Source organism: Manis javanica, chromosome 3 (genome assembly GCF_040802235.1).
Source record: "Manis javanica isolate MJ-LG chromosome 3, MJ_LKY, whole genome shotgun sequence".
Lineage (NCBI taxonomy): Eukaryota > Metazoa > Chordata > Mammalia > Pholidota > Manidae > Manis > Manis javanica.
Window position 1 is genome coordinate 35,578,487 of NC_133158.1, and position 23,730 is coordinate 35,602,216.

General features: G+C 54.3%; 1 protein-coding gene across 7 annotated transcripts in view; it reads left to right on the forward strand.

The window, feature by feature from the left end:
• Positions 1–23,730, forward strand: part of IQSEC1 (IQ motif and Sec7 domain ArfGEF 1) — a 376,498-nt gene that overhangs the window by 191,203 nt on the left and 161,565 nt on the right. Inside the window, exon 1 of one of the 7 annotated variants that reach the window (XM_037023631.2) lies at positions 20,216–20,636. The exons of the other annotated variants lie outside the window; for them this stretch is intronic. Coding sequence (XP_036879526.2) covers positions 20,614–20,636 — 23 coding nt within the window. The 5' untranslated portion in view covers positions 20,216–20,613. Of the gene's footprint in view, positions 1–20,215; positions 20,637–23,730 lie in introns of those variants that run through there. 7 annotated transcript variants of the gene reach the window in all.

The following is a 23,730-nucleotide window of genomic DNA, read 5'->3' on the forward strand; positions in this document are numbered from 1 at the left end:
ACTACCTGCTATGGCACTTATTTTGTAACAGATTTGTTGATACGCAATTCACATACTAGGAAGTTGACCCACTTAAAGCATACACATCGGTGGATTTGGTGTGTTCAGGATATTTAGTATATTTAGAGTTGTGCGACCATCACCACCACCTATTTTCAGAATATTTTCATCACCCCAAAAAGAAACCCTGTACCCATTAACAATTCTCCATTGCCCCCTCTCCTGAGCCCTGACAGCTGTGAACCTACTTTCTGTCCACCGACTTGCCTTTCCTGAGCATTCACTAAATGGAACTTCTGGGAGCTTCTGGGACTGGCTTCTTGCATGTTGCAAAGTGTTATTTTCATTTGTCCAATTCCCCCACCCCAGAGCCTTTGCACTGCTGCTCCCACTGCTGTGAATGTTCTTCCATAGATATATCTGTGGCTCCTTCCCTCACCCGCCTCCTCCGCAAGGCCTTCCCCACATCCCTTGTTTAAGCGGGTAATTCTTGGCCCTCCCAATCTTACCAGTTTTTCTTTCCTTCAGAGACCTTAGTTCCCTCAGACATTCCTACATTTCCCTATAGTTCTGTTATCAGCCTCCCCAAAGAGTCAGGGACCTTGTCTTGTTCTCTGCTGTACCCTCAGTGCCCAGAAAGATGGCTTCCCATAGTTGCTTATTTGTTGAATGAATAAAGAAATCCCGGGGTATTCTGGGATAGCCTTATCTTATTCATGCCCAGTCTAGAGTCAGGTGAGGCCATGAGCCACCTTGGGGCAGGGCGGGTGTTGGGAGCACCACACCCTGGGATGCTCAGCCTTGGCCTCCAGGAACCCCCAGCAGGCTCAGGAACCAGGGCCTGAGGCCAGCCAGGACCTTAGGTGTCCGGGTCCTTGAGTGCCTGGGTGGGGCAGATGGGCATCTCCCGCAACGCCACGGAGCCGGTCATGAATAACTGGGCTACAAATAGGACTTGGGCTCCAGCCTTTGCTGGTGACAAATGACTGATAATTAATGTTGGGCCTACACGTTATTAATCAATTTAAAGCTGAGTGCACAGCCAGAAGCGATTTCAAGAAAAAAATGTTCAACCTCACATCCTTCTCATTCTTACTCATCAATCACCAATTTTGCAAGCAGCTTATTCAAATGTAGAGAAAAGCGTGGCTGCAGAAGTAAAAGGTCCTTAAAGGCCAGAGACGGTTTATCAGGGTTCTGCAGACAGGAGGTGCAGGGAGCTGGGAGGGGGATGTCTGAAATGGCAGAGCCCAGGGGCCGAGCCTTACTTCTCAGAGAGAAAGCCTGAGACTACAGCAAGGCAGCAGAGCAAAACCTGGAAAGGTAATGCCAACCCACGGCCATGCTCGGGCTGGGAGCCCCTGGTGCAGTACCTGGGGGGCACATGGTGGGCAACCAAGCAGAGTTCAGATCCCATGAGGAGGACGTAGTGGCCAGAGGGCACTGGAGCCATGTCTAAATGCAGGGCAGGGGACGAGCATGGTATTGGAGTCAGGTAGATCTGGATTCAAATCCCAGCTCTCCTCTAAGCCAGCAGTGTTGGGGAGCAAGTCACCGTCCTCTATGAGCCCCAGTTTGCTCCTAAGCCAGGAGAAAATCAGACCCCTCTCACAGATTTGCACGGTTGAAGGGAGGCCATGTATGCAAAGGCCTGGTGGAATGCCTTGGTACATAGTAGGTACTCAGTAAATGATAGCTATCTTCCCCAAGTTGTGCAGCCCCAGAAGTGGTCCCAGAGGGCAGCTTCTGTGCCTCCCGGCGGCATGAAGACAGTATTCTGGGTCTAGTGCCAAATGAGTTTTCCCTTTTCTAGAAGAATCTTTCAAAGCACCAGGAGGCTGCTATGCTTTGCTTGTGCTGTTTCCTTTCAGGAGTGAGCCCTCTTCACTTATCTCCTCTCCCCTTAAGGAACTCCCATGCATCCTTCAAAACCCACCTCACATGGCACCTCCTCTGTGGTGGCTTCCCAGTACTGAGTCAGCTTCTGGCCTTCATGTTCCAAAAATACTTGATTCTTGCTAGACTGCAGCTCTCTGTGGCAAAGGTCTGAGTCCTATACAGCCTACTGTGCACTGACATAGTAAATTTTGTTGGATGAGTAAGTAAAGGAATAAGTGATTTCGTGACTCTTCACACACTTACACCTGCCTTGGGATCATTCAGAGGCCTGTGCCTCACTACCCACTTCCTCCAAAACTGTGAACCCCAAGAGCCAGGGCCTGGCCTGGGGGTCTTGTCTGTGTCTCCTACTGCCCAGGTCTTTTGTGACTAGCTTGGTTCTTGGTACACATTAGGTACTCAGTGGATGTCAGAATGTCTGAGAAGGAAAAGAGGGGACAGGAAAGCTGAGCCCATGTTTAGTGAGCACCTACTGAATCAGGGATGGTGCTGGGCATTTTTGCTCAGAGGATTCTTTCTTTGCTTCATACCAAGCCCATTTCACAAATGTAGAAATTGACACAGAGGGATGCAAATATGTGGAAGAAACAATTTAAACCATGGAGTCCGGACAACTCTGGGAGCTCTTGCCATTTTATCACACTGCCAAAGGAGTTCATGCATGCATGCATGAATGAGGGAACAGATGATGAATGAATGGGTGAATGAATGAGTGAGTGAGGGAACAGATAATGAATGAATGAATGAATGAGTAAATTATGGATGGATAGATGAATGAATGAGGGAATGAATGAACGAATGAATGAATGAATGAGGGAGGGAGTGCATTCTCATGGGAATCTTGCTGCCTCCTGCCTGTGTCTCACGCCAGTCCCTTTGCCTTCTGCCCAGGTCTCTCTCCTGTGCCGCTGGCTCAGCGCTTTTATTTGGGGCTATATAGTGAGACCTGTCCCACCCCTCCCCATGCCTTGCAGGGCCCCTCCATATTTTCCTGCGGAGCCCACACCCCACCACCCACTCCCCACCCCTGTCCCCCTACCTTTCCCTGCTCTCAAGCCGCAGCTGCCGGCCCCTCCCACTCCCCTGCCAATCAGACCCCATTGTCCTGTCACATCTGGAGCGCTCTGCAAATTGCCAGCCCTGAAAGGCCCGCTCAGCATCTCTACAAGAACATGTCCACGCTTCGTTCACAAGCACCAGTTCCTAAAAGGCTGGTGATTGCGTCCTCAGCGTCCCCAGCATCCCCAAGGGGCCTACCTGGAGGCTTGGAGTGGCGGAAAAAAACCCAGATGGCTGGGGAGGGGGGAGCATTCATGATAATCGCTGAGTAGGAAGTGGGCTTGGCCTCTGAGAGGAGCCAGGCGGGCATTAAATAGGGAACATGTTTCTAAAATATCCTTTGCTCTGTCTGTGCCAAAAGCATGTGTAGCTGCCTCCGGAGGTAGTGTCTCCCTAGTGGGGTGGCATCGGCGTCATCAGGAAGGCTGTTAACACCCCAAGGGGTAGGCTGCCCGGCTCTGGTTCTCTGGTTCGGAGGCATGGGGCGGACCTGAGGGTGTGCCTTCCGACAGTTCCCCTCAGCTGCCTCAGTCCAGAGCTACGCGTGGGGAGGTGGGGGTGGGAGGGGCCTTATGGGCTTCAGGAGGGGCAGCCTCACCCACTGGGCTCACCTCTGGGGAAGCCAATGGGCTCTGGACTGCACACCGCAGCCCTGGGCCCCCAGAGACAGGCATGGAGGCAGCCTCGGCTCCTTTGCTTGTGGAGTATCTTTATTGAGCTGTGGTAAGCCACGGGAAAGGTAGAGAGCAGGGGGCACTCAGAGGGAAAAAACCCTCCTGAAACCAGCGGTCATGGTCACCACATTGTAGTACAGCAGCAGCCCCTTCCTGAGCCCCTGCTGTGTACCAGACAGAGTCCCTCTTAGGTGTGATTTGCTGTCACTGAAGTCTGTGTTCATGAACCATCTACAGGCCTCCCCAACCTGGGGAGGTAACTATTGAACTCAACCTCGCACCCTCCCTGAATTTCCAGCAGAGGCCAGAGAGGTTGTGTACCCTCCCCCAAGTCACACAGCTTAGCAGGTTCAGGCTCAGTGGGAGAAGGCTCCGGGGCGGTGGTGATGGAGTCAGTGGCCCGGGTGTGGTCCCTGCACACCTCTGCCCAGCAGTGTGGGCATGAGAAGGAGGCTGCCACTTGCTTCAACCTGCTGTCACAGGACAGTTTGCTCCTCTGCTGGCACCTCCTTCGAGCGGTCCCCAGAGAAGGGCCGGCACTGCCCCTGGGTCCCTTTAGCAGATGAGGAGCCTGAGGGTCCCAGCAGTCCCCTCCCCGGAGACACCACTCTTCCTTTGGAAGCTGAACTTTCCCGGGCTGGTGGGCTCCCTGGGGACAGTGGTCCAGCCTGTGTGTGCCCTGAATGTGGGCTCTAGTGTCAGCCCCGGGGTGGGGGCTCCCCAAGCTTGGGAAGGGCAGGGCGTGGCCCGCAGGGATGTGGGAGAGAGGACCCCACAAAGTCTTAGGGGAAAATACAGAAGAAAAATAGAGAAATGGAAACCAATAAATGATGACTTAAGTGGCCTCAAGGGAGATATGGCAGCTTAGCCTGCTTCTCTGGGCTCGCAGGGGCTGCTGAGGGACACAGAGGGACTCAGGACCTGGGCAGTGTCACCAAGGGGTGACTATGACCTGGGTGGGGCTAAAATAGTCTCAGGGACTGAGATGCCACCCAAAGAATCCAACAGAGACCAGACCCTGGGGACCGGGAAGGACACTGCCTGGGGGTCAGGGAGGGCCTCGGAGCACGTGACATTTGAGCCCAGAACTGTGATGGAAAGAGCTTGAGAAGTTCCCTGTTGGTAGGATGGAAATAAGGACGCATATCTGGCCCAGAGGGAGAGAGGGGCGGAGGCCAGAGTGTGCAGGGCCTGAGGGCCCACATGGGGACTGTGTTCTAAGCACAGGAGGAGGTGGGGACAGACAAGGAGCCACTGACCCTTTCGGAGTATGAGGGAAGGAAGGAATTTGGGTTGCAGAGGCAGGCTGGGAGAGGGCATCGTAAGGCATGGGCGTGAGTGTGGAGTGGGTGATCTTACAGGCAGGCCTGAGCAGGAGCCAGGTTGATCGGGCCTCTCTGCCTCACCTTGGGTACCAGGAGTTCGGGGTTCTTAGGCAACCCTTTCCAGGACTTTGTAGCGGCCAAGCGCTGCCCTCTGCTGGAGCATCTGAGTATTTCACTCAGTGACAGTGGGCGGGACTAACCCGAGAACTTCCCTGCGAACCTCATGGGAACCTCCCTAGGGTCCAGGGTGTTTAGGGCTGGCAGGGGCTCCCGAGGCCGCCTCCTCTTGCTCCTGCTACATCCTTGCTCGCTTAGCCCTAGGGACAAGGAGCTCACTTCCTTCGGAGGCAGTCGTTTAGACCCTACGCAGCACAGATCAGCTGGAGCACAGGAGTTACACTTGGCTTCCTCCTGGGACTCAAGACTGCCTGCAGGGTTGAGGGGCACTGACCTCCCCTGCCCAGCTGCCCTGCTCCAAGCCCCGCCTCCTGTGACCCCCGCAGACTGCCATATGCCCATCTGTCTTCCATTCAGGATCCCCTGCCAAAGAGGCCTGGCGGGAAATCTGAACTGCCAAGGCCCCCCCAGAGGATGTGGCTTTCTCAGCAAAATTCCTGCAGGCTTCCAGAATGTGCCCGTGTCTTTGTTTCTGTGTCAGAGCCACGGGCACTCTTGTTTTCCCAATCCAAGGAAGGCCGACAGTGGGCCTGGTCTTGGGGAACGGCAGGGCATGAACAGAGGGGCAAGTGGCTGACTCAGACTGGCCAGCTGGGGTGAGGCCACAGCACAGCCAGGAGCCAGGAGCCAGGAGCCAGGGCCCCTCTGGAACATCCTGGGCCCAAACCATCCTGGGCTTCCAGAACCTTCCACAGCCCCAACCCCTGCTTCTGCAGTAGCTGCAAAGGAGAGGGTTTTCAAGGAGGCGCAGAGGAAGGGAGACAAGCTGGCAGGTGTGGCGATGGAAGAAGAGGACCCAAGTGCTCAAGTAAAAAGCCCATTGCCCATTTTTAAGCAGATTCCTTCATTCATTCATCAAATACTTTTTGATTGCCCACTATGCGCCAGACACAGTCCTAAGCCTTGAGCCTGCATCAGACAGAATCCCCTGCCCTCCTGGGTCTATGCTTGAATGAGGACGACAGACAACCACAAACAAACAGTCAGATGCTTTCAGAGAGTAGTAAGTGCCCTGGGGATGAAAGTGGGAGAGGGATGGGGCAGGGAGGGGCAGGGACAGGTGGGCAGGGTCCTCTCGGACAAGGGTCCTGAATGATAAGAGCCAGCCAGGTGGAAGTTCAGTGTAACATAATATATACACATATTTGCTTATATTTTAAAAGTTGGAGATACGGTTCATATAATATAGAGTTCACCCTTTTAAGGTGTACAGTTTAATGGGTTTTAGTATATTCAGTTCGTCATTACAAACAATTTTAGAACATTTCTTCACCCCCAACTGGATCCCATACCCACTAGCAGTCGCCCCTATCCTCATTCTCCCCCAGACCCTGGCAACCACTCACTGACTCTCTGTCACTATGGATTTGCCTCTTTCGGACATTTCACGTACATGTCCCCTTACAGTGTGTGGTCTGTGTGACTGGCCTCTTTCACTGAGCATGGTGTTCTTAAGGCCTCCCCTGTCATTGTAGTCTGTGTCAGCACTTCTTTCCTTTTTATAGCCAGATCCTATTCGATTGCATGGATAGGACACACTTGTTTATCCATTGAGGAACATTTGGGCCATTTCCACTTTTTGGCTACTGTGAATCGTACTGCTGTGAGCACTCACATGCAGGTTTCTGTGCAGACGTGTGTTTCCAGTCCTCATGGGCACGTATCTAGGAGAGGAACTGCAATATCACAGAGTAACTCCAGGGTTAATATTTTGAGGAACTGGTCAAGTGCGTTCCATAGTGTCTGCACCATTTTACAGTCCCACCCACAGTCCCCTGGGGCTGCATTTCTCCACATCCCCACCAGCACCTGTTTTTATCTAGTTTTGGTCCTAGATGTCCTAGTGGGTCTGAAGTGCTTTCTCAGTGTGCTTTGGGCTCGCATTTCCCTAATGACCAATGTGATAGTCACCATCTTCTCATGTGCTTCTTGGCTATTTGTGTATCCTCTTTGGAGAAATGTCCATTCAGATTCTTTACCCCATGTCTGCTTGTGTTTGAACACACAAACGGATTCCTACACTAACAAAGGCTAACAAAAAACCTAATGAAAGTGGCTGCCTCTCTGGATGGGAGCTGCAGATCTGAGAAGGTGGGAGTAGACAGGGAGGCCAGATTCTCTGACTATAAACCTTTTATATGTTTTCCTTTTGAATTCTGCAACTGTACAGGAGAAGTACTTTTTTTTAAAGTAAATGTGAAAAGTAATAGCATCAAATCATCCAGGTCAGCCCTCAGCAGCCCCTGAAAGTGGCATCTGAAGTTCATTTAAAGGAACCCACTTGGGGCCCCTGGCGGGTCAGTCCCCCTTCCTGCCCAAGGTCTGCCTGGGTGGTTCACTGGGTCACTCCCCTGCTATACCTCACTCAGCTAATACCCAGACAGAAACCACTTTGGGGAGTGCAGTAGGAATTAAGCATAGAATGTGTTGTCAGGAGATAAGAATCTGGGCCATGAGAAGGGGAAGAACAGGGCAGAGTCCCCTGCTGCCCCTGTAGCCAGGGTTCTCAGTCAAGGCAGCTGTGGGGACTGTGGATGCCCAGGTCATCTCAGCGCCCAGCCCTGGGGTCCCTCTGGCCTAGCACTGGGGCGATGGGGGAGGTTGGCCTCCTGGGCCCAGGGGTCCCAGTCAGAGATCTCCACTGATCCCATACCAGCCACGGGGTGTGAGGTCCCTTGGGGCGTCCCCCTCATGCCCAGCAGAGTGCCTGGGACACTGATGCCCAATAAGTGTGTGTTGAGTGAGAGATCACCAGGCTGTGGGGAGGAAGGGCGTGGTGGGCCTGAGGGGGACCTGTGGTCCATGCCAGGACCCACCCCTGCAAAAGGCCTGTGCCATCCTCACCCTCTAGACCCTCATGTCCTATCGAGGGCTTGAAGCCAGCAGGGGACTCAGATGCGGACACGGGGAGGGACGCACCTGGCAGGCAGGGCCGGGATGCGGGCGTGCCTGTGCACCAGGCCTCACCGTGGAGCTCCTCCTTCCACTCAAACTTCATTCATTCCCTCGTTCAACGTTGTACTGGGCACCTTCTGTGTCCCAAACACTGGGAAATAGCAGTCAGCAAAATGCAAAGATCCTTATCTTCATGGAGATGATATAGTAGTGATGGGGAGGGGGTGGACCAAAGAATAGAATATACAACTAAAAATACATGATTTTAAGGTGTATAGTCAAAGGTTTGTAATATATTCACTGAGTGGTACAACCACCACCGCAATCAATTTTAGAGCATTTGCATGACCCTAAATAGTGACACCACACCCATGAATGGCCACTCATATTCCTGAGGCCCCTGAAGCCCCCAACCACCACTTTCTACTTTCTGTTTCTATGGATTTTCTTATTCTGGATGTTTCATATAAATGGAGTCATACAAAGTGATTCATCCTCCTTTGTAGCTGAATAATATTCCATTGTGTGGATAGAACACATTTTGTTTATTCATTTGTCTGTTGATGGACACTTGGGCTGTTTGCACCTTGGGGCTGTACAGAGTTTTGGTGGTGTCAAGTGGTAAAGAGAAAAGGCAAGGATGGGGTCTGCTTTAGAAAGGGCTTTGGGCAGGGCCTCGCTGAGGAGAAGACCCCGAGCAAGGGCCCAAAGGGGATGAAGGAGCCAGCAGGCGCCTGGGAGAGGAGTGGGCCGGCCAAGTCAGGGCAGCTGTTCAGCAGGTTCGTACTGAAAATATTGAAATATTTTCACCAGTAAGGTGAAGACCCCCAGAGTGCCCCCTGCTGCTGCTCTTCTGCCCAGCCCCTCTCCTGGTCCCCTGCAGGTGTCCCAGGACCTACAGTGAAGGAGTAAATACTTAGTGTAGTGGAAGGTGTTTCTGAGTGGTCAGGGGCAGTGTCTGTTGTTAAACAGTTTGACTGTCTCTCCAGGCAACAAGCACAGCATATGCAAAGGGCCTGGGGCAGGAGAGGGCCTGGCAGCCTGGAGAAAAGAAGAGGCCAGTGTGCCTGGGGAAAAGTAAGCAAGGGATAGAGGAGCAGGAGACAGGTCAGGGGGATCATGCAAGTTTTTTGGTTTTACTCTGAGTGAGGTGGGGTCCCTGGAGGGTGCTGCACAGAATCCTTTAAGCCAAAGGATTGCTGTCTGTAGATAGGCTGTGAGAGCCATGCTGGAATCAGGGAGGGCAGGGAGATTGCCGTGCTCATCCAGGGGAGAGGCGGGAGCTGGGGCCAGGGTGGAGTGTGGAGGCCGGGAGAAGCCAGAGCAGGAGGGCCAGGCGTTGGGTGTGAGCACAGGAGAGAGCAGGTGTCAGGGGAGACGGGATGTGCCTCACGAGGCCTGCTGGGTGCGTCTGTTCCTGGATGCTCACCTGAACAGGAATGGCTGGGAGGCAGCTGGACGGCTACTCAGGAATGAGCAGAGGGCAAGGTTGGAAAGATAAACGTGGGCATCACCAGCAAATCAGTGGTTCACAGACCCAGGAGGCCCGCTGAGACCAGTGAGGGGAGTGCAGACAAGAAGAGGCCAGGGACACTGACACGGGGACCAGGAGGAGCCAGGCACCGAGACTGGAAGGAGCTTCCGGGGAGGGAGAGGAATGGAAGGGGCATCACCTCATTCCCTCGTGTATCCCAGCTCCTAGCGGGTGCCATCACCCAGTAGGTGCTCATCCAGTAGGTGTAGAGTGAACATGAGCAGCGGGGGCCTGCTCCTTTGGACCCTTCAGAACCTGCTGGTCGACCTCAGCCATGAGTCCATTTACCACCTACCACATGCTGGGCGCTGGTTCAGCCCTGGGGGCTCAGCAGTTTCACGGATAGACAAGGGAGCCTATGATCCGGTGGGTGAGACAGTGACACAAAAACCCATCAGTGTGTCACAAATCCTCAGGGACATACTTACCCCAGGTACATTTAAGGCAAATGATCCTGGTTTCCACCATAATGCATTCACGTATTTTTTTAAAAAATCAGTTTAAAGAAAGCCATTACTTGGATTCTGGTGCAAAGGTCCTTGCCTACAGCACAAACATTGTGGAGGTGGAGGTTTGGGATGGGCTCACGTCTCCTTCTCTGTGAGGCAGGTGTTGTCCCGTTCTACAGATGAGGACACTGAGGCTGATGCCTTCAGACTTCAGCCAGCATTCGGGGGCTCTTGCTGCACCAAGAGCCTTTTCTCCCATAAATGGCAAATTTGGGAGCCCCTGAAACAGCTGGGGAACTTTCCACATGCAAATATTCCATCCAGTCCATTAACTAAAATCACAGCAAATAAACTGTAATCACAAGACCTATTATTAGTGTGGGTGCGCAAGTAATTACGTGGTGCAGATTTAGGCTGTCGGAAGAATGGTCGCTGGGCTGGGGTTTTTACGAAATCTGCCAAGGGTGAGGCATGTGGAAACAGAGAGAACTTCGGACGGTACCTGTGCTCCCGCTGACCCAGTGGGGCTGAGCCGCGGAGTCTGGCTGGAGGTCACTCAGTCCTCTAGTCGGTGAACACTGCAAGCACCTGTGTGGGCCAGGCCCCATCAGTGCACTGGGGGATGCTGTGATGACTAGGGCAGGTGGTGACTCAGCCACTTCGGACCCAAATTCTCTTGGGGGAAGACAGATGTTGAAAGAAAACAAGGATGATTCTCAATGCTCTGGACAAAACAAAATGGGCACCTAGTGGGGGTGTGGGGGAGGGCATTTCAGGAGGGCTGCTCAGGAGATGCCTTCCAAAGAGGTGACCTGAAGAGAATGTGCTGGGCAGAGGTCTGAGGGAAGGGTATTCTGGTAAAGGGAACAGCATGTGCAAAGGACCTGAGGCAGGAGCAAGGTTGGCATGGAGCAGAATGGGTGAAGGGATGAAAGTCAGCTGGTGAATGGGGGTGGCAGAGCTGTGATGCCGGGCCAGGCATGCAGATTCTGTTCTGAGCATCATGGGAAGCCGGAGAGGGATGGATCTGATTTGAGTTTGTGCAAGATGACATGCTGCAGTAGGAATAGGCAGTAGCTCCAGCTAATGTAGAGGGAGGTCCTGGCCCTGCCGGGACAAGGAGCCTCTGCTACCCAACCGTGGGGTGTCTCTGCACTCAGCTTCTTCCAGACGTGGAGGCAGACACAGGGCTCTCAGGGCCACCGACGCTGACATTAAGCCGGCCTCACTGGGCTTGGCCATCACGGAGAGGCATGTCTCTAGTTAACCCTCCTCATGTCCCATCTCAAAGACGGCTCTGCTTTTCCCATTTTCCAGGGTAGGAACTAAAGCCCAGAGACAGGCAGTCCCTCAACTAAGGTCACACAGCAGGTGACCTGTGAGATCAGATGAGCTGAGGCCTGAGGGCAGAATCCACACTGGTGTGTCCTCCTCGGCCTGCCCCGCGCAGTCGGCCAGCAGCGGCCCTCCTCAGGCCAGATGGGGCTGGTGCATCCGGGCTGGGCTGGGTGACGCGGGGCCTGCCCTCCAGGTCTCCAGCCAGACCGCGCTGGCCGCCCCGCAGAGCCACAGTGTCCCAGGTCCCTTCCCAGGGGGCAAAGGCGAGCAGGTGGCCGGCAGAGGGAAGCCCACAGCCGCCTGCAGGTCAGGGACAGGACCCCAGGGCCTGGGCCCCCGCGGTCATTGCTGCTCACGGTGCTCTCCGCGGGCCCGGCCTGGCCTCCAGCTCTGTGGCGGGAAGAGCTCTGGGGGCCGCCCCCCCACCCTCTGGAGCCCAGCGGGGCCTCGCTCCGGGCCTCCTCGTCGGAGGCCGGGTCAGAGGACAACTCCCTTCTGTCGTGACTCCATGACTTTGAAAACTACAAAAGGGCCCTGAAGGTGGCGCTGTTGCCAACCTTGGGCGCTCAGGCCGCAAGGACCGTCCCGGGCCGCTCCCCACGCCCGGCCCCCAGCTCCCTGTGGGGCACCTTCACAGCGTCCTGGTTTCTGACCTCTCGGATGCTAGTCACCTCTGTGGACTCCCTGTCCCGGGACACCCACTCCTCCAGGGGCTGCACCCATCCACCCATTCCGATTTCCCGGCAGCCCTGGGCGAGGGGGCGGGCATGGGTCCTCAGCGGGAAAACCAGGCTGAGAGGGGAGGGAGGCGGGGCCCGCCGTGTAGCAGATTCAAACCCACGCCCAGCTCCACACGTGCGCACCGACGCCAGTGGAATCCCTGCCTCCTCTTCCTTCAAAAACTAGTTCATTGGTGTTTTCCGTTATTTTTAGATGACTGAAGAATTTTTTTGTGTGCTATTTTCCTTTGTTACCTTTAAGCATGTTGTAGAACTTTTGAAAAATAAATTAGAACAGAAAGGGAAATAAATCCCACCGGTAATCCCACCACTTGCAGGTGCCAACTAGTAAAGGTGGCATATTGGTCTGTGTCTGCCTTCCAGGCATTTGTCTAACTGCGTTGTGGCCACATCATCAGGTTCATCCTGAATATGCACTTTGATAACTTTTTTTCCCAATAACGGTGAACATCATTGCTTGTAAACATCCTTTTTAAAGGCTACGTGATGCCCTGTCATATGCTAAAAATACCATGTATTTTTAACCAGCTCCCAGGACTGGACATTTACCTTAATATTTGTTTGGGGTTTTAGTTTGTTTATTGTCATTATAAATAATGCTGTGATGAACATATTTGAGCCTAAATGTTAGCACTTATTTTGTGTGCCTTTTTGCTGGGAACTGTTGTGTCATCGCAGCTCCCCAGGGGGCAGGGCCCGAGCAGGACTCACTGGGGCAGGTCAGGGCAGACGGCGTCCCCAGGGAGGGCTGCGCCACGGGGGCTGGGGGACACGGTCCAGGGCCAGGACTGGGAGTGAGCCCACAGCCCCCAGGGATGTGTTCTTGGCAGGTGGCCGAGTCCGCAGTGGTGGGCAGGGGGCTCCCCATTTCTTCCCACTGCTCCAGTGACTCCTTCTCTGCCTCCTTTACTGGCTTTTGTGTCTTCTCTCAAATATTCACATCCCCAGGGCTCTGCCCAAATTTCCCTCCTCACGCCACTCTCTCCCAGAGCGGAGCCTGCAGCCAGACCCCTACCCTAAGCATCCCAAAGTCACCACGCCTCACACATCCAAAAGGGGAGGGGTCATCTCTGCTTCCACTCTGCCCCTCCGCCTGTGTCCCCACGTAGGTAAATGACACCACCCTCCACCCAGTGCCCAAGCCAGGAACCTGGGTGTTGCCCTTGCCCCCACCCACACCTCATACCTCACCCACCTTTTATTCTCCCCAGCACACCTTTTCTCTCCATCCAACCCCAGGCTGCATGCAGGCCTCCTCTCCCTGTCCCTTCCAGAGGCACAGTCCTCACCACCTCTAATCTCTCCCTTTCCCCCATGAAGGGATTCATTTAATCACATGTTTAATCACATCTCTCCTCTGCTCAGAAACCTTCTGTGGCTCCCCATTACCCTCACAGTGAAGCTGAAGTTCCCCTTTATTCTCTGCTTCTCACACCAGGCCTTTGCACATGCTAGTCTATCTACACATAATGCCTTTCCATGCACTGTCTGCCTGACAAGCTTCTGCTCATCCTTTAAGACTCAGCTTCAACATCCTGCCCTCTAGAAAATGTCTGTTTTTCCTCTCTATATCCCTGTTCCCCAAAGAACTCATTCCTCCTTTCCTCATATTAATAGTATTTGTGTATATCTCTATTGGAGCAATCACTCAATATTATATTCACTGAGCACTTTAATTATTACAAGGCACATGTGTTAGGACTTTGGGTTATAAATGGCAGAGCCCACTTCAAACTGGCCTACTTAGAACAGGATTATCAACTCACATAACATCAAAGCTTCAGGTGTGGCTGGCCCCAGGGGCTCCAGGGATGACAGCAGGCCTGCCTCTCCCCTGCTCTCAGCCTGACTTCCCCCTGCATCAGCTTCCTTCTCAAGGGGAGCCTTGTAGTAAAGTGCCAGCTCGTATCTTTCAGGTTTAAACTTAAGTTCAAGTTGCAAGGTTCTCTTCTCCCAATAATGCCAGTGAAGTCTGGGCCTGCTGTGCATGGGCACAGCTTGAGTCCCAGGCCTACCCCTGGGCTGGAAGCAGAGCCAGCCCCACCTGAGCCGCAGGCACTGGGAAGGGTGCAGGGCGACTGTAGGAGAGGAGGTGGCTGGGCAGGCAGAAGTGCTGGCTGTCCTCCTCTAGCCTCAAGACATGCTCCATTCCCTTCCTCCAGGCAGGAGACATGGCTTTTTCTCAGCTTTGTACCCCCTGGGCCTGGGCCTCACTGGGTCCACATGGGAAGGAGCCAGTAGATGGAGAGTTAGTGCTGCCTTGAGGTGAGGGAACGGTCATGGCTCTGGGGGGCTGGGTCCTGGGCAGTGAATGGCCCACACTTGCTGGTGGCCAACCACACACACACAGGGCTTTGTAGATTCCCTGGAGGACTGGAGAGGCGACAGAGCCTGCAGACCAGCCCCTAGGGATGGTTAAGGTAGACCCTTAATTCTCAGCACTGATCAGCACTAATTCTCCTGTCCACCTTAGGGGGTTGTTGCTCCCTTCATACAGATCTCAGAGGCCTCTTCCACCTTGTTCTCAAGCACCCAGACACACACACACACACAAACAACCTTCCAGCTGAGGACAGGTGGGTTTCCTGGAAGGGAAGGGGCCAGTCACCATCCCAGAGGTCACCATGAGCCACCCTGTACCCTTCCTAGACACTGCCCGCAGGCCCCTGGTCCATCCTGGCCCAACCTGTGAGCAAGTCTGTCCTGACCACCTGCCCTGTGCCCACCCTGGCCCATGCCTCCGGCAGCAGCACGGGACTTCCCAGGCTGCGGCACCCACACTCCGAGGGGGGGCTCAGGTGCAACAGGTTTTCTCTCACAACCATATCTATTTGAATGTTTACCAGTGGTAGAACAAGCCCATCAGGTACATGATTTACAATAGTGACAGAAAGTCTAGCTTTCACATACAAATTGTTTCTGGTTGAAAGAAAATAATGGTCAAATATGAGTACAGGCAGGGTCTGACACTGGAGCCACAGTGGGGTTGGTACAAGGTAGAGGGGGTTTGGGACGCGCCGGCTGCTGCCAGGTCAGCCTCACGCTGGGGTCTTCGGGCTCCAGTGCCCAGCACATTTCAGTCCTGTGGACCTGCCAGGAGCCCAGCCTGGCTTTTGGGCCCTGGCAGGAGCAGGCCCGCCGCCTGACACTCCCCGAGCAGGTGTGCGTTGGCACGCCCCCTGACTGTGTTGCATGTGTCAGCCCACTCAGGGCTTACCTGGATGGAGGTAGGGGTGAGTTCCCTGTGGCCCCCAGCACACAGAAGAGGAGGCTGAGACCGTATTACCTGCCCAGAGTCACTTAGCTGGTGGCCGAGGTGGCTCCTCGCCTTGACCCCCCAGGCTGCACTGCCTGCTGAGAAGGCTCAGGGCTTTGGGGCAGCAGGGAGAGATACAGCACCCAGTGGGTAAGGATGGGAGCCCACACCCCAGGGCACACTCGGACCCATCAACCCTGGCTTAGTGTCTGTGGCTGGTCACTCCTGCTCTGCTGTGTACTATTCAGGCCTCATCATGTACCAGTGGTGCCTCTCACTCACGCTCCCGCCCACCCTCCGTCCCTCTGAGGCTCCTCACTGGCTCCATTCTGCCCTCTGGGTGAGCAGGATGCAGAGTGCCCCTCCTGCAGAAGCCAACACCCCGAGTGGCTTCATTCTCCCACACCTCCTCTCTCCTGCCAGCGCAGCCCAAGTGCAGCCGGAGCTTCTGCAGAGGGCCTCGGGGGCCACAGCTCCCTCACTCCCCATGGGCCTTGGCTGGCTCTGTGGACTGGGACCATCTTTGGCAAGCCTGTCACAGCAGTGGGAGAGCAGGAACTGGTGCCAGCCCTGCGGCTTCCAGGTCTCTGTCAGCCAGGGCTCCAAAATAGCATTGAGAAGCAACATCCATTGCATTTGAGCTACATGTCAAGGACCCCTGCTCAGCTGTCCTGGGGCCAGCATCTGATCATCTCTCCTAGGACAGGGGACAGGCCAACCGGATGGTATTTAATATGCTGCAGAGGGGTGTTTGCCAAGCTTCCAGGAGCCCACACACACTTCCAGAGACAATTGCTCTAGCTGCTTCCTCCCTTTGCCAGCTGCCTGCACGTGAGGGGGTGCAGGGACTCGGGGGGCTGTGCACAAGCTCATAAGGCCCCTCCCAGCTCCAAGAGCTGGGCCATGGCTGGGATTAGAAAAGCCTGTGCTCTGGCAGTGTGGCGTGGAAGAGCCTGCGGTTTAGAGACTCCAGGATTCGGTGTCCTGAGCATAGTGTTGAGTGGGGAAAGAACTGTGCTTCCATTTATATAAAATTTAAAAACACACACCAGTGTTCCTGCCATTTGTGGGTACCTATCTGAGGAAAACTGTATAGGAAAGATTCGCTACGGGAGTGAATTCACTGTGGGTGTGTGAGGAGGGAAGGGCTGGTGAGGGAATAGAATGGAGATGATGACAGGCTTCCATCAGATTCATAATATTCTAATTATTTTAGTGGGTGGTGGGTACATCTGAGTTGACTGCATTCGTCTTTATGCCTTTTGGTGTATTTAAATTTCTAAAAGTCATAACTTAATATACCAATTTTTAGGGTCCACATAATTCTATTTTCTGTAGTCTTATATTTAGGTAGCTAATTGCACAGAAAAAACTGGCAGTTACCTCTGCAAAGATGGGCGAGGGGAGTAGGATTTAGGGGAGTGATCAAGAGGACTTTGTTTGAGGAGAAGAGATTTTCATGTTATTTGTTCAATTAAGATTTTGTTTCTTTGAAATATAAAACTTAAGTAAAAAGTGGGGGAGAGTTCAAGGACTTGAAGTGATGGTGATTTTGAGATTTGAACAATCAGAGTGTTGACGGTTCTGCATTCCCACAGTTAGAATAGTCGGCAACCTGAGCAGCCAGACTGGGGCTCTGGCTGCCCCCATGCCAGATGCTCGATCCCTGAGACTCCCTGGCTGCCGGCCTGGAAGGTCCTGTGACCTGGGGATCTGTTGTTGAGTCCCTGCTTTGGCCCTCTTTGTCCTCCCTCTTCCCAAACGCTGTTGTGCTCCTTTCATGCTGGGGACAGATGGGGACACAGGACTGCAGGTTGCAGGAGCCAGACGTTCCCTGTGTGAATGTGTCCGTCAGCCTGTGGGTTGGAATTTTCCAGTCCCCCAGGAGGGAGTCCTGGATGTGGAATGATTCTTGGGTAGCTGCTTTCTCCTTCCAGTCTGGGCTGTTTCCCAGGGTCCACAGTGATGAGGTGGGGGCAGGAGGTGAATACAGGCATGTCCAGAGGGACCCAGAATGTGAGTGACCCACTGTCCTGACCCCGATTCCCACCATGCCCCAGTCCCAGGTCTGCCCAGGTGGGTGGCTGTCAGTCCCTTCCCACCTTGGGCATCTAATTCCAGCTGGCAAAGTCCCACCCTTCAGTCCAAATCCTGAAGTGCCATTTTCTGACCGTGTGGCCTTGTAACCTCTCATGAGCTCAGGCTTCTCATCCTGGAAGGGGGTACTAGCAAACCCAGTGCTTGGGTGGTGGTGATGAGGTCCACTGTGGTGCAGGGGAAGCCCGGCACCTGCCTGGCACAGGTGGGCATGCCCTCCTGCTGAGCCTCTCTCTGAGCTCTTGTCACTTCCTGAAGGGGCGAGTCTGTGGGTTCCCAAGACAGAGGCCAGAGTTGGTATCTCAGCTCTGTGATGTTTGGGGATCCCCTTGCTCCCGTGTTGGACACCCACCGTCAGAAACCAGAGCAGCCCAGGTGGGCTGGAAGCACCACCCCATGCCTCGTAAACACCTACACCTTTGGCATTTGTTTCTGAATGCTGGGGGCCTTTGCCACTTGCCCTGTTTTGAAATAACAGCATAACATATAAGAAGCATACATATAAGTTTATAAGGAGCAGGTGCCAAAAAGCAATAGATGTGCTGATGGATGTCATGATCCCCACCAGGGGCTTCATGGAGGGAGAGACAAAGCCCAGGAAAGGGAGGCTAGAGCCGGCTCTGCAGTCAGGGGCTGCCTGCTCCCTGCTCTGAACCTCAGTTTCCTCCCCTGCAAATGTAGAGTGACAAAATAATCCCCACTTGGAGGAGGTCATGAGGGGAGTTGCAAAGGCTCAGGCTTAGGAGTCCCAGGGAGGTGGGTTCCAGTCTTGGCTCTGTGGCTGCGTGGAGGGAGTGGCCCTTGACCTCCTTCCTAGGGCAGCTCTCAGGAGCCACTCAACACCGGGTCCGAAACAGAACGAGCCTTGTGGGGCCCGTGTGGTTGCAGTTGTGAAAATCTTGTGGTCCTGCAGGGAGGAGACTGGGGCCAGGCTCTGCAACCTGGTAAGCCCACAGAAATATGAATTACTTATACAGCAGCTCTCTTTTCAGGGAGGGAAGTCCGTGCTGGGGGACAATTGGTCATTCATGGATTTGCTTCCAGAGGGTGAATCAGGAAGCGCAGTGTGGTTCTGACACCATTTACTGTAGTCACTCATGTGCCTCAGCTCTGCTCCTGCTCCACCCGAGGACATGGGGCCAGAAGAACTGGACCCCAGTCCCACCTCTGCCACTCACTGCTGTGCAACTTCAGGTAAGTCACTCACCCTCTCTGAGCTCCATTTCCTCCACTGTACAGGATGAAACAAAAAAGGATACAGCATCCCTCCTTCACCTAACTTCAGTGGGTCTGAGAGTCCAGAGAGAATGAGAAAAAGGCAGTGGCCCTCTGAACTGCAGCCAAGGGCTGGGTTATTCATGCCTGTTCCCTCACGTAACCTTCCCAGTGAGGAAACTTTGCAAGTGCTTAAGAGCCAGGACCCTGCAGCCTGACTATCCTGGGAAACCATCCGCCAGCTGTGTGGCCCTTGGCCAGTTGCTGAACCTCTAGCTTTGGTTTCCTCCTCTTAAAACAGGATGATAATCTTATACCTCATTGAGGTTGTCGGGTGGGGGTGGGGGGATTGTAATGCATGTAAAAATTATATGTGTCTATATCTGAGATAGATTTGGGATTCCCAGTTTACAGGTGGGGAAACAGACTGATCAGATAAGCATCAGATAAGCAGAGAGGTCTGTGTGTGAAAAAGCAAAGTGAATCTGATTAGAGAGGATGGATGTGACCTCGCCTTCATCTCCGGATGGCTCCCCCACTCCAGCCGTGCTGGCCTCCTCAGTGTTACTCAGATTCCACGAAGCTTATTTCTGCCTCAGGGCCTTAACACTAGCTTTCCTCTACCTGGAATGCTTTCCCCCTACATCTTCCTGTATTCAGGTCTCCACCCACATGTGCCCTCTTAGAAAAGGACTCCCTGATGCCCTCTGATGTAGTTGGCTTCCCTCCCTCCTGCTTTCCACCTCTTCTGGTTTATTTTTGTCTTGACCTTTATTACCCCATAAAAAATTATATATTTGGCAACATGTTGATTTCCTGTTTGTCCCTTCGAATGTAACCACCAGAAGGGCAGGTGCTTTGCTTTATTCACCACTGTATTGCCAGTCCAGAAGCAGTGCCTGGCACATGGAAGGTTCTCAGGCTGTTTGTTGAATGGATGAGTGAGTGAGTAGGTGAATGAATGAATGGACACCCTAGATAGACTAGAAATTCTCCCTAGCCCCAGGACATGGCTACCACAAATGATAACAGCTTTGCCTCTGTGCAGCCACTGTGTGTGATAAGCCCTCCTGGCACGCTCAGGCATAGCTCTTATCGTCCCATTTTACAGTAGCGTAAATCAAGGCTGCCAGGGGATAGGAGTTTAGCCAAGGGCTCAAGGCCCTTAGGAGGCAGAGCCAGCCTCAGACTCGGTCGGCCCGACTCCAGGGCGCCAGCCTGTGCGCACTCCGTGGCTCACATATCTCCGTGCCAAGGGCAGAGAAGCCACCCTGGAAAGCAGCGTCATTGCAGGCTCCTAGGCAGCACGTGTATTTTAGCAACAGATTTCCAGGTTTCCAGCGCTGGCCAGGAAGGGGCCGTTGCGGCCTCGGCTTATTTGCAGCCCCGTGGGCGCGCTCCGCCTGGTGGGTGACTTTGCAGCGAGGGCGCCGCGGGGCGGCCGCGCCTGATGCTGCAGTTGCCATGGCGACGAGCGCCTCGGCGATTGGTCCAGCCCGGCCGCACTACGTTGCTCTTTAGGCTCCCGTGCGCCCGCCCCTCCTCCGGATGCTGCGAGAGCAAACCGGGCGCAGATTGCCCCTAGCCCTCCCCTACTTCTCCCCGCGCCCTGCCACCCCGGATGTGCGGGAGGAGAAAAGCCCGAGGTGGTCCCAGGTCGCAGCGAGGCCGATGACCCCCCAACCAGGCCACCATGGTGACCAGATGTCCAGGCAGGCTCCTGGGCACCGTGTAGCCCTGCGTGCTTGGGGCCCCTCGGAGTCCGCCGCTGCCACCCCCTGCTCCCGCTGCAGCCCCTGTGCAGGAGCCTGCCACCCCCGGGAATGTGACTCGCTCTTCGATTTAATTTTATTCCCTTCCACTTCTCGCCTGAGCATCCTGCTCCTCCTCTAACCACGTTGAGCCTTCTCTGCTGGAGAGGCAGAGAGAGAGAAGGGAAACTGCCTTCAGACAGGATGGCTTGCAGAAGACGCTATTTGTGAGTATATGTGGCAGGTTTGTGCCTGAAACTCAAGGCCACAGGGTTCCTGGCTGAGCTTGGAGCTGGAATCCAGATTTGGTAGGGGGAAGGGCAGGGTGTCAGGCAGGTGGCTTGCAGAAGGAGCTGGCCATCAGCAGTGATGCCAGCGTTTGTCCCCTGCAGCAGAGGTATCTGTTGGTGGTGACGATGGGAAAAGGCTATTAGTCAGCAGGTCTCCGGTGGACTGTGAAATTTCCTATATCTGAGGGCAGGTAACTCTTCTAAATCCACTGCTACAGTTCTGGCCTTTGGTATAGCCCTCAGCATGCCCATTTGGAAAAGCCTCTCATACCCAGCTCATACATGACTGGCACTTCAGATGGAAGGTTGGCAGGAAGGTTGGGGTGGGGACAAGATGCTACGTCCTCCACAGGCAGGTGAAGGTCCAACCTGCCATCTCAAGCTGGGGGCATCAGTGTCCCCCTGTGCCACCCAGATGTTCTGTGGGCCAGTGGCAGAGCACCTGTTTGCTGGGCCTAATGCCAGTGGCAGAGGCTGTCAAAGTCTGCACGGGGTGGTGACATCACGGGTCTGAGTATTTATGGAAACTGAAGCCTGTGCCTCGTTAAGCCAGGCTTCCCAGGGGCACGGAATTGGAATGCCAGCTTCTCCCGAACTCTCTGAGCTCTGCAGTGTGCTCTTCTGGGATGAGCAACCTTTGGTCTCTGGCCTTGCAGGACCCCTCCTCTGGCACCTGAGCCCTTAGGGGTCGAGACGCAGGTCCACATCTCCAGCTGCCCTAGGCAACTTGCCTAGTGCCTGGGCTGCTCAGGGCTGCTCAGCAGCCTCAGACCTTGTAAGGTCAGAGAGCAGAGTTGGACCTCTCTGGCTGGACTCAGTCCCCAGGAGGAGAAAGGGGAGGCCTGGAGCATTACATAGGGGGGCAGCTGGGGGGCCACCCCAAAGCCTTGCAAACCCCTGCATGATGACAAGGGCCTGAGGAGCCCCTGGTTAAGCAGCACCCGTACCGCTCCATCAAGGGACAGCTCTCTTGCTAATGGAGCATGGTGGAAAGTAAACATCCCTTTAGCCACCCCATCAGTAGGCCCCGGAGGGGCCCTGTGGGTGATGAAGGTGGCCTGTATCTGTGGTTTTCTGTGATGTTCATCAGGCTTTTTAGTAGAAAGGCCCACAGGTTGTTTGTTGATGTGAGCGGAATACACCAGAGTTCTCACTCCCCGTGACAAGGCCCTGGCTGTATTTTTGGAAACAAATAGTAAATCCTTTCTCTGCAGGGAACTTCTGCCACCGTTGCTGGGAACATGCCCTCCCAAGGCAGCCGTCTTCCTGCTGCACCTTTGCCTGGGCCCAGGAGCCCCAGGTCAGAAAAATTCCCAACTCTCAGGGGCTGTTGGGCCCTGGGGGAAAAAGTGTGTTCATTAGGGTGAAATGTGCCCATCTACACTGTGCCAGTCTACTCAGCCCTGTACCTTGCCTCCAAACGGTCGGTGATGGAATCCTTCCAACAGCCCTGGCTGGGCAGGCACTAAGATTCATTTTCCAGATGGGGAAACCGAGGCTCATCAAACTACCCCTGGAAACTTGGAGCGTCCTAGCCTGGGGGTGGGAGTTTTAGCCCAGACTCTACACTAGAACTGGAGGGGTTTTTTTTCAAGTCCATGCCTGGGTCCCACTCCTAGGGATTCTGGTTTATGGGTCTGGTGGGGAGGGCAGGGAGGGTGCTCCAGTCTCAGGATCCATTTAGTTCTCTGCATGATCTTCATGCACAGCTGCGGCTGATGTTCACGGATGTAGCTAAGGCCCATGGCAGTGTTTCCTGGGCCTACCCAATCATGATTTTGCCAGGGACCAGCTACCATTCGGATTCCAATACCCCTCTGGATACCAATACAGACTCATTCGGTCCACTGGGGGCCCAGGAGCCAGCATTTTAGCACATGGGCCCTGGAAGGTTTGCTCACCCACCAATTAAGCTTGTCTTGCCCACTTGCCTGGGAGAGGAACTGGGCTGGTGCAGAGGGTGGGCCTGTGGGGGACTCTGCTCCCTGCCTCCCGTCCCTGTGGGTCTTCCCGTGCTTCCCCAGCTCTCAGGCCTCCACAGGCTGGCACAATGACAGCCAGGCCATGCCCCCATGTGCTGCCACCAAACTCAGGGGCTCTCCTATAGAGAGACCAGGAAGGTGTGGCTGAAGAGGCACCATCACCCCTGTTGTTATAGAAAGATTATGGGACCCAGGGCGGGCATTGCTTGTTGAAGCTGTGCAGTGGGCACATGGTAAGTGTGTGTTTGCACACCGTTGTGCCCTCATCCAGAACCAGGGCTCTGCCAGCACCTGCCTCTCAAACCTCGTGGTTACTGGGGCTGCTGAGTATCTCTAGATGTCTTAACTTTCAGGGCAGCTGCAAGCTTGGTACAGCAGCTTCGTGGCCATCGGTGGGGCCCTCACTGTTTGGCGTCACAGCCTCTCATGCCCAGTCACCTCACTGGTTTTCACTAACCGTGAAATGGGGTGCTGTTGATCCCCTTTCACAGAAGAGAAAACTGAGGCTCTGAGAGGGGAGGAGCTGGGCTGAGGCACATGGCTGTTGCCTGCTGTACACTGGATGGTGGCATATGCCTCCCCCAGTGTGCCGCACGCCAGACCCGGGCAGACTTACTCCCGTGTCGCCATATGTGGTCAGATTGGAGTGTCCCGCGGCCCCTAGTAGCCCTGCCAGCAGCCTCTCTGTCCTCCAGCTTCTTCCCCTCCACCCAAGAGAGTGCTCTGGAATCTAGATTAGCAGTTATTCATGGAGGTGGCACAGTAAATGAGATAAAGGATGATAATAAAAGCAGCAGATTTATTAATGAAATGGGAGAAATCCAAGAATCAGTTCCTTAATCAAATTTACTAATGACCTAGGTCATTACATACTGACAACTTAATTAATGGTGTCTTAATTAAGGTCAGCCCCCTTCAGACTGTAACTACACTTAACTTGGTAACTGCCGTCTGACTGCCACGTCACAGCCTGCTACTTGAATACATGGGTTGCAGGGAATTTGTAGTGGGTGTGAAATTCAGAGCTGCTGGTGGGGGGGGAAGCAGGG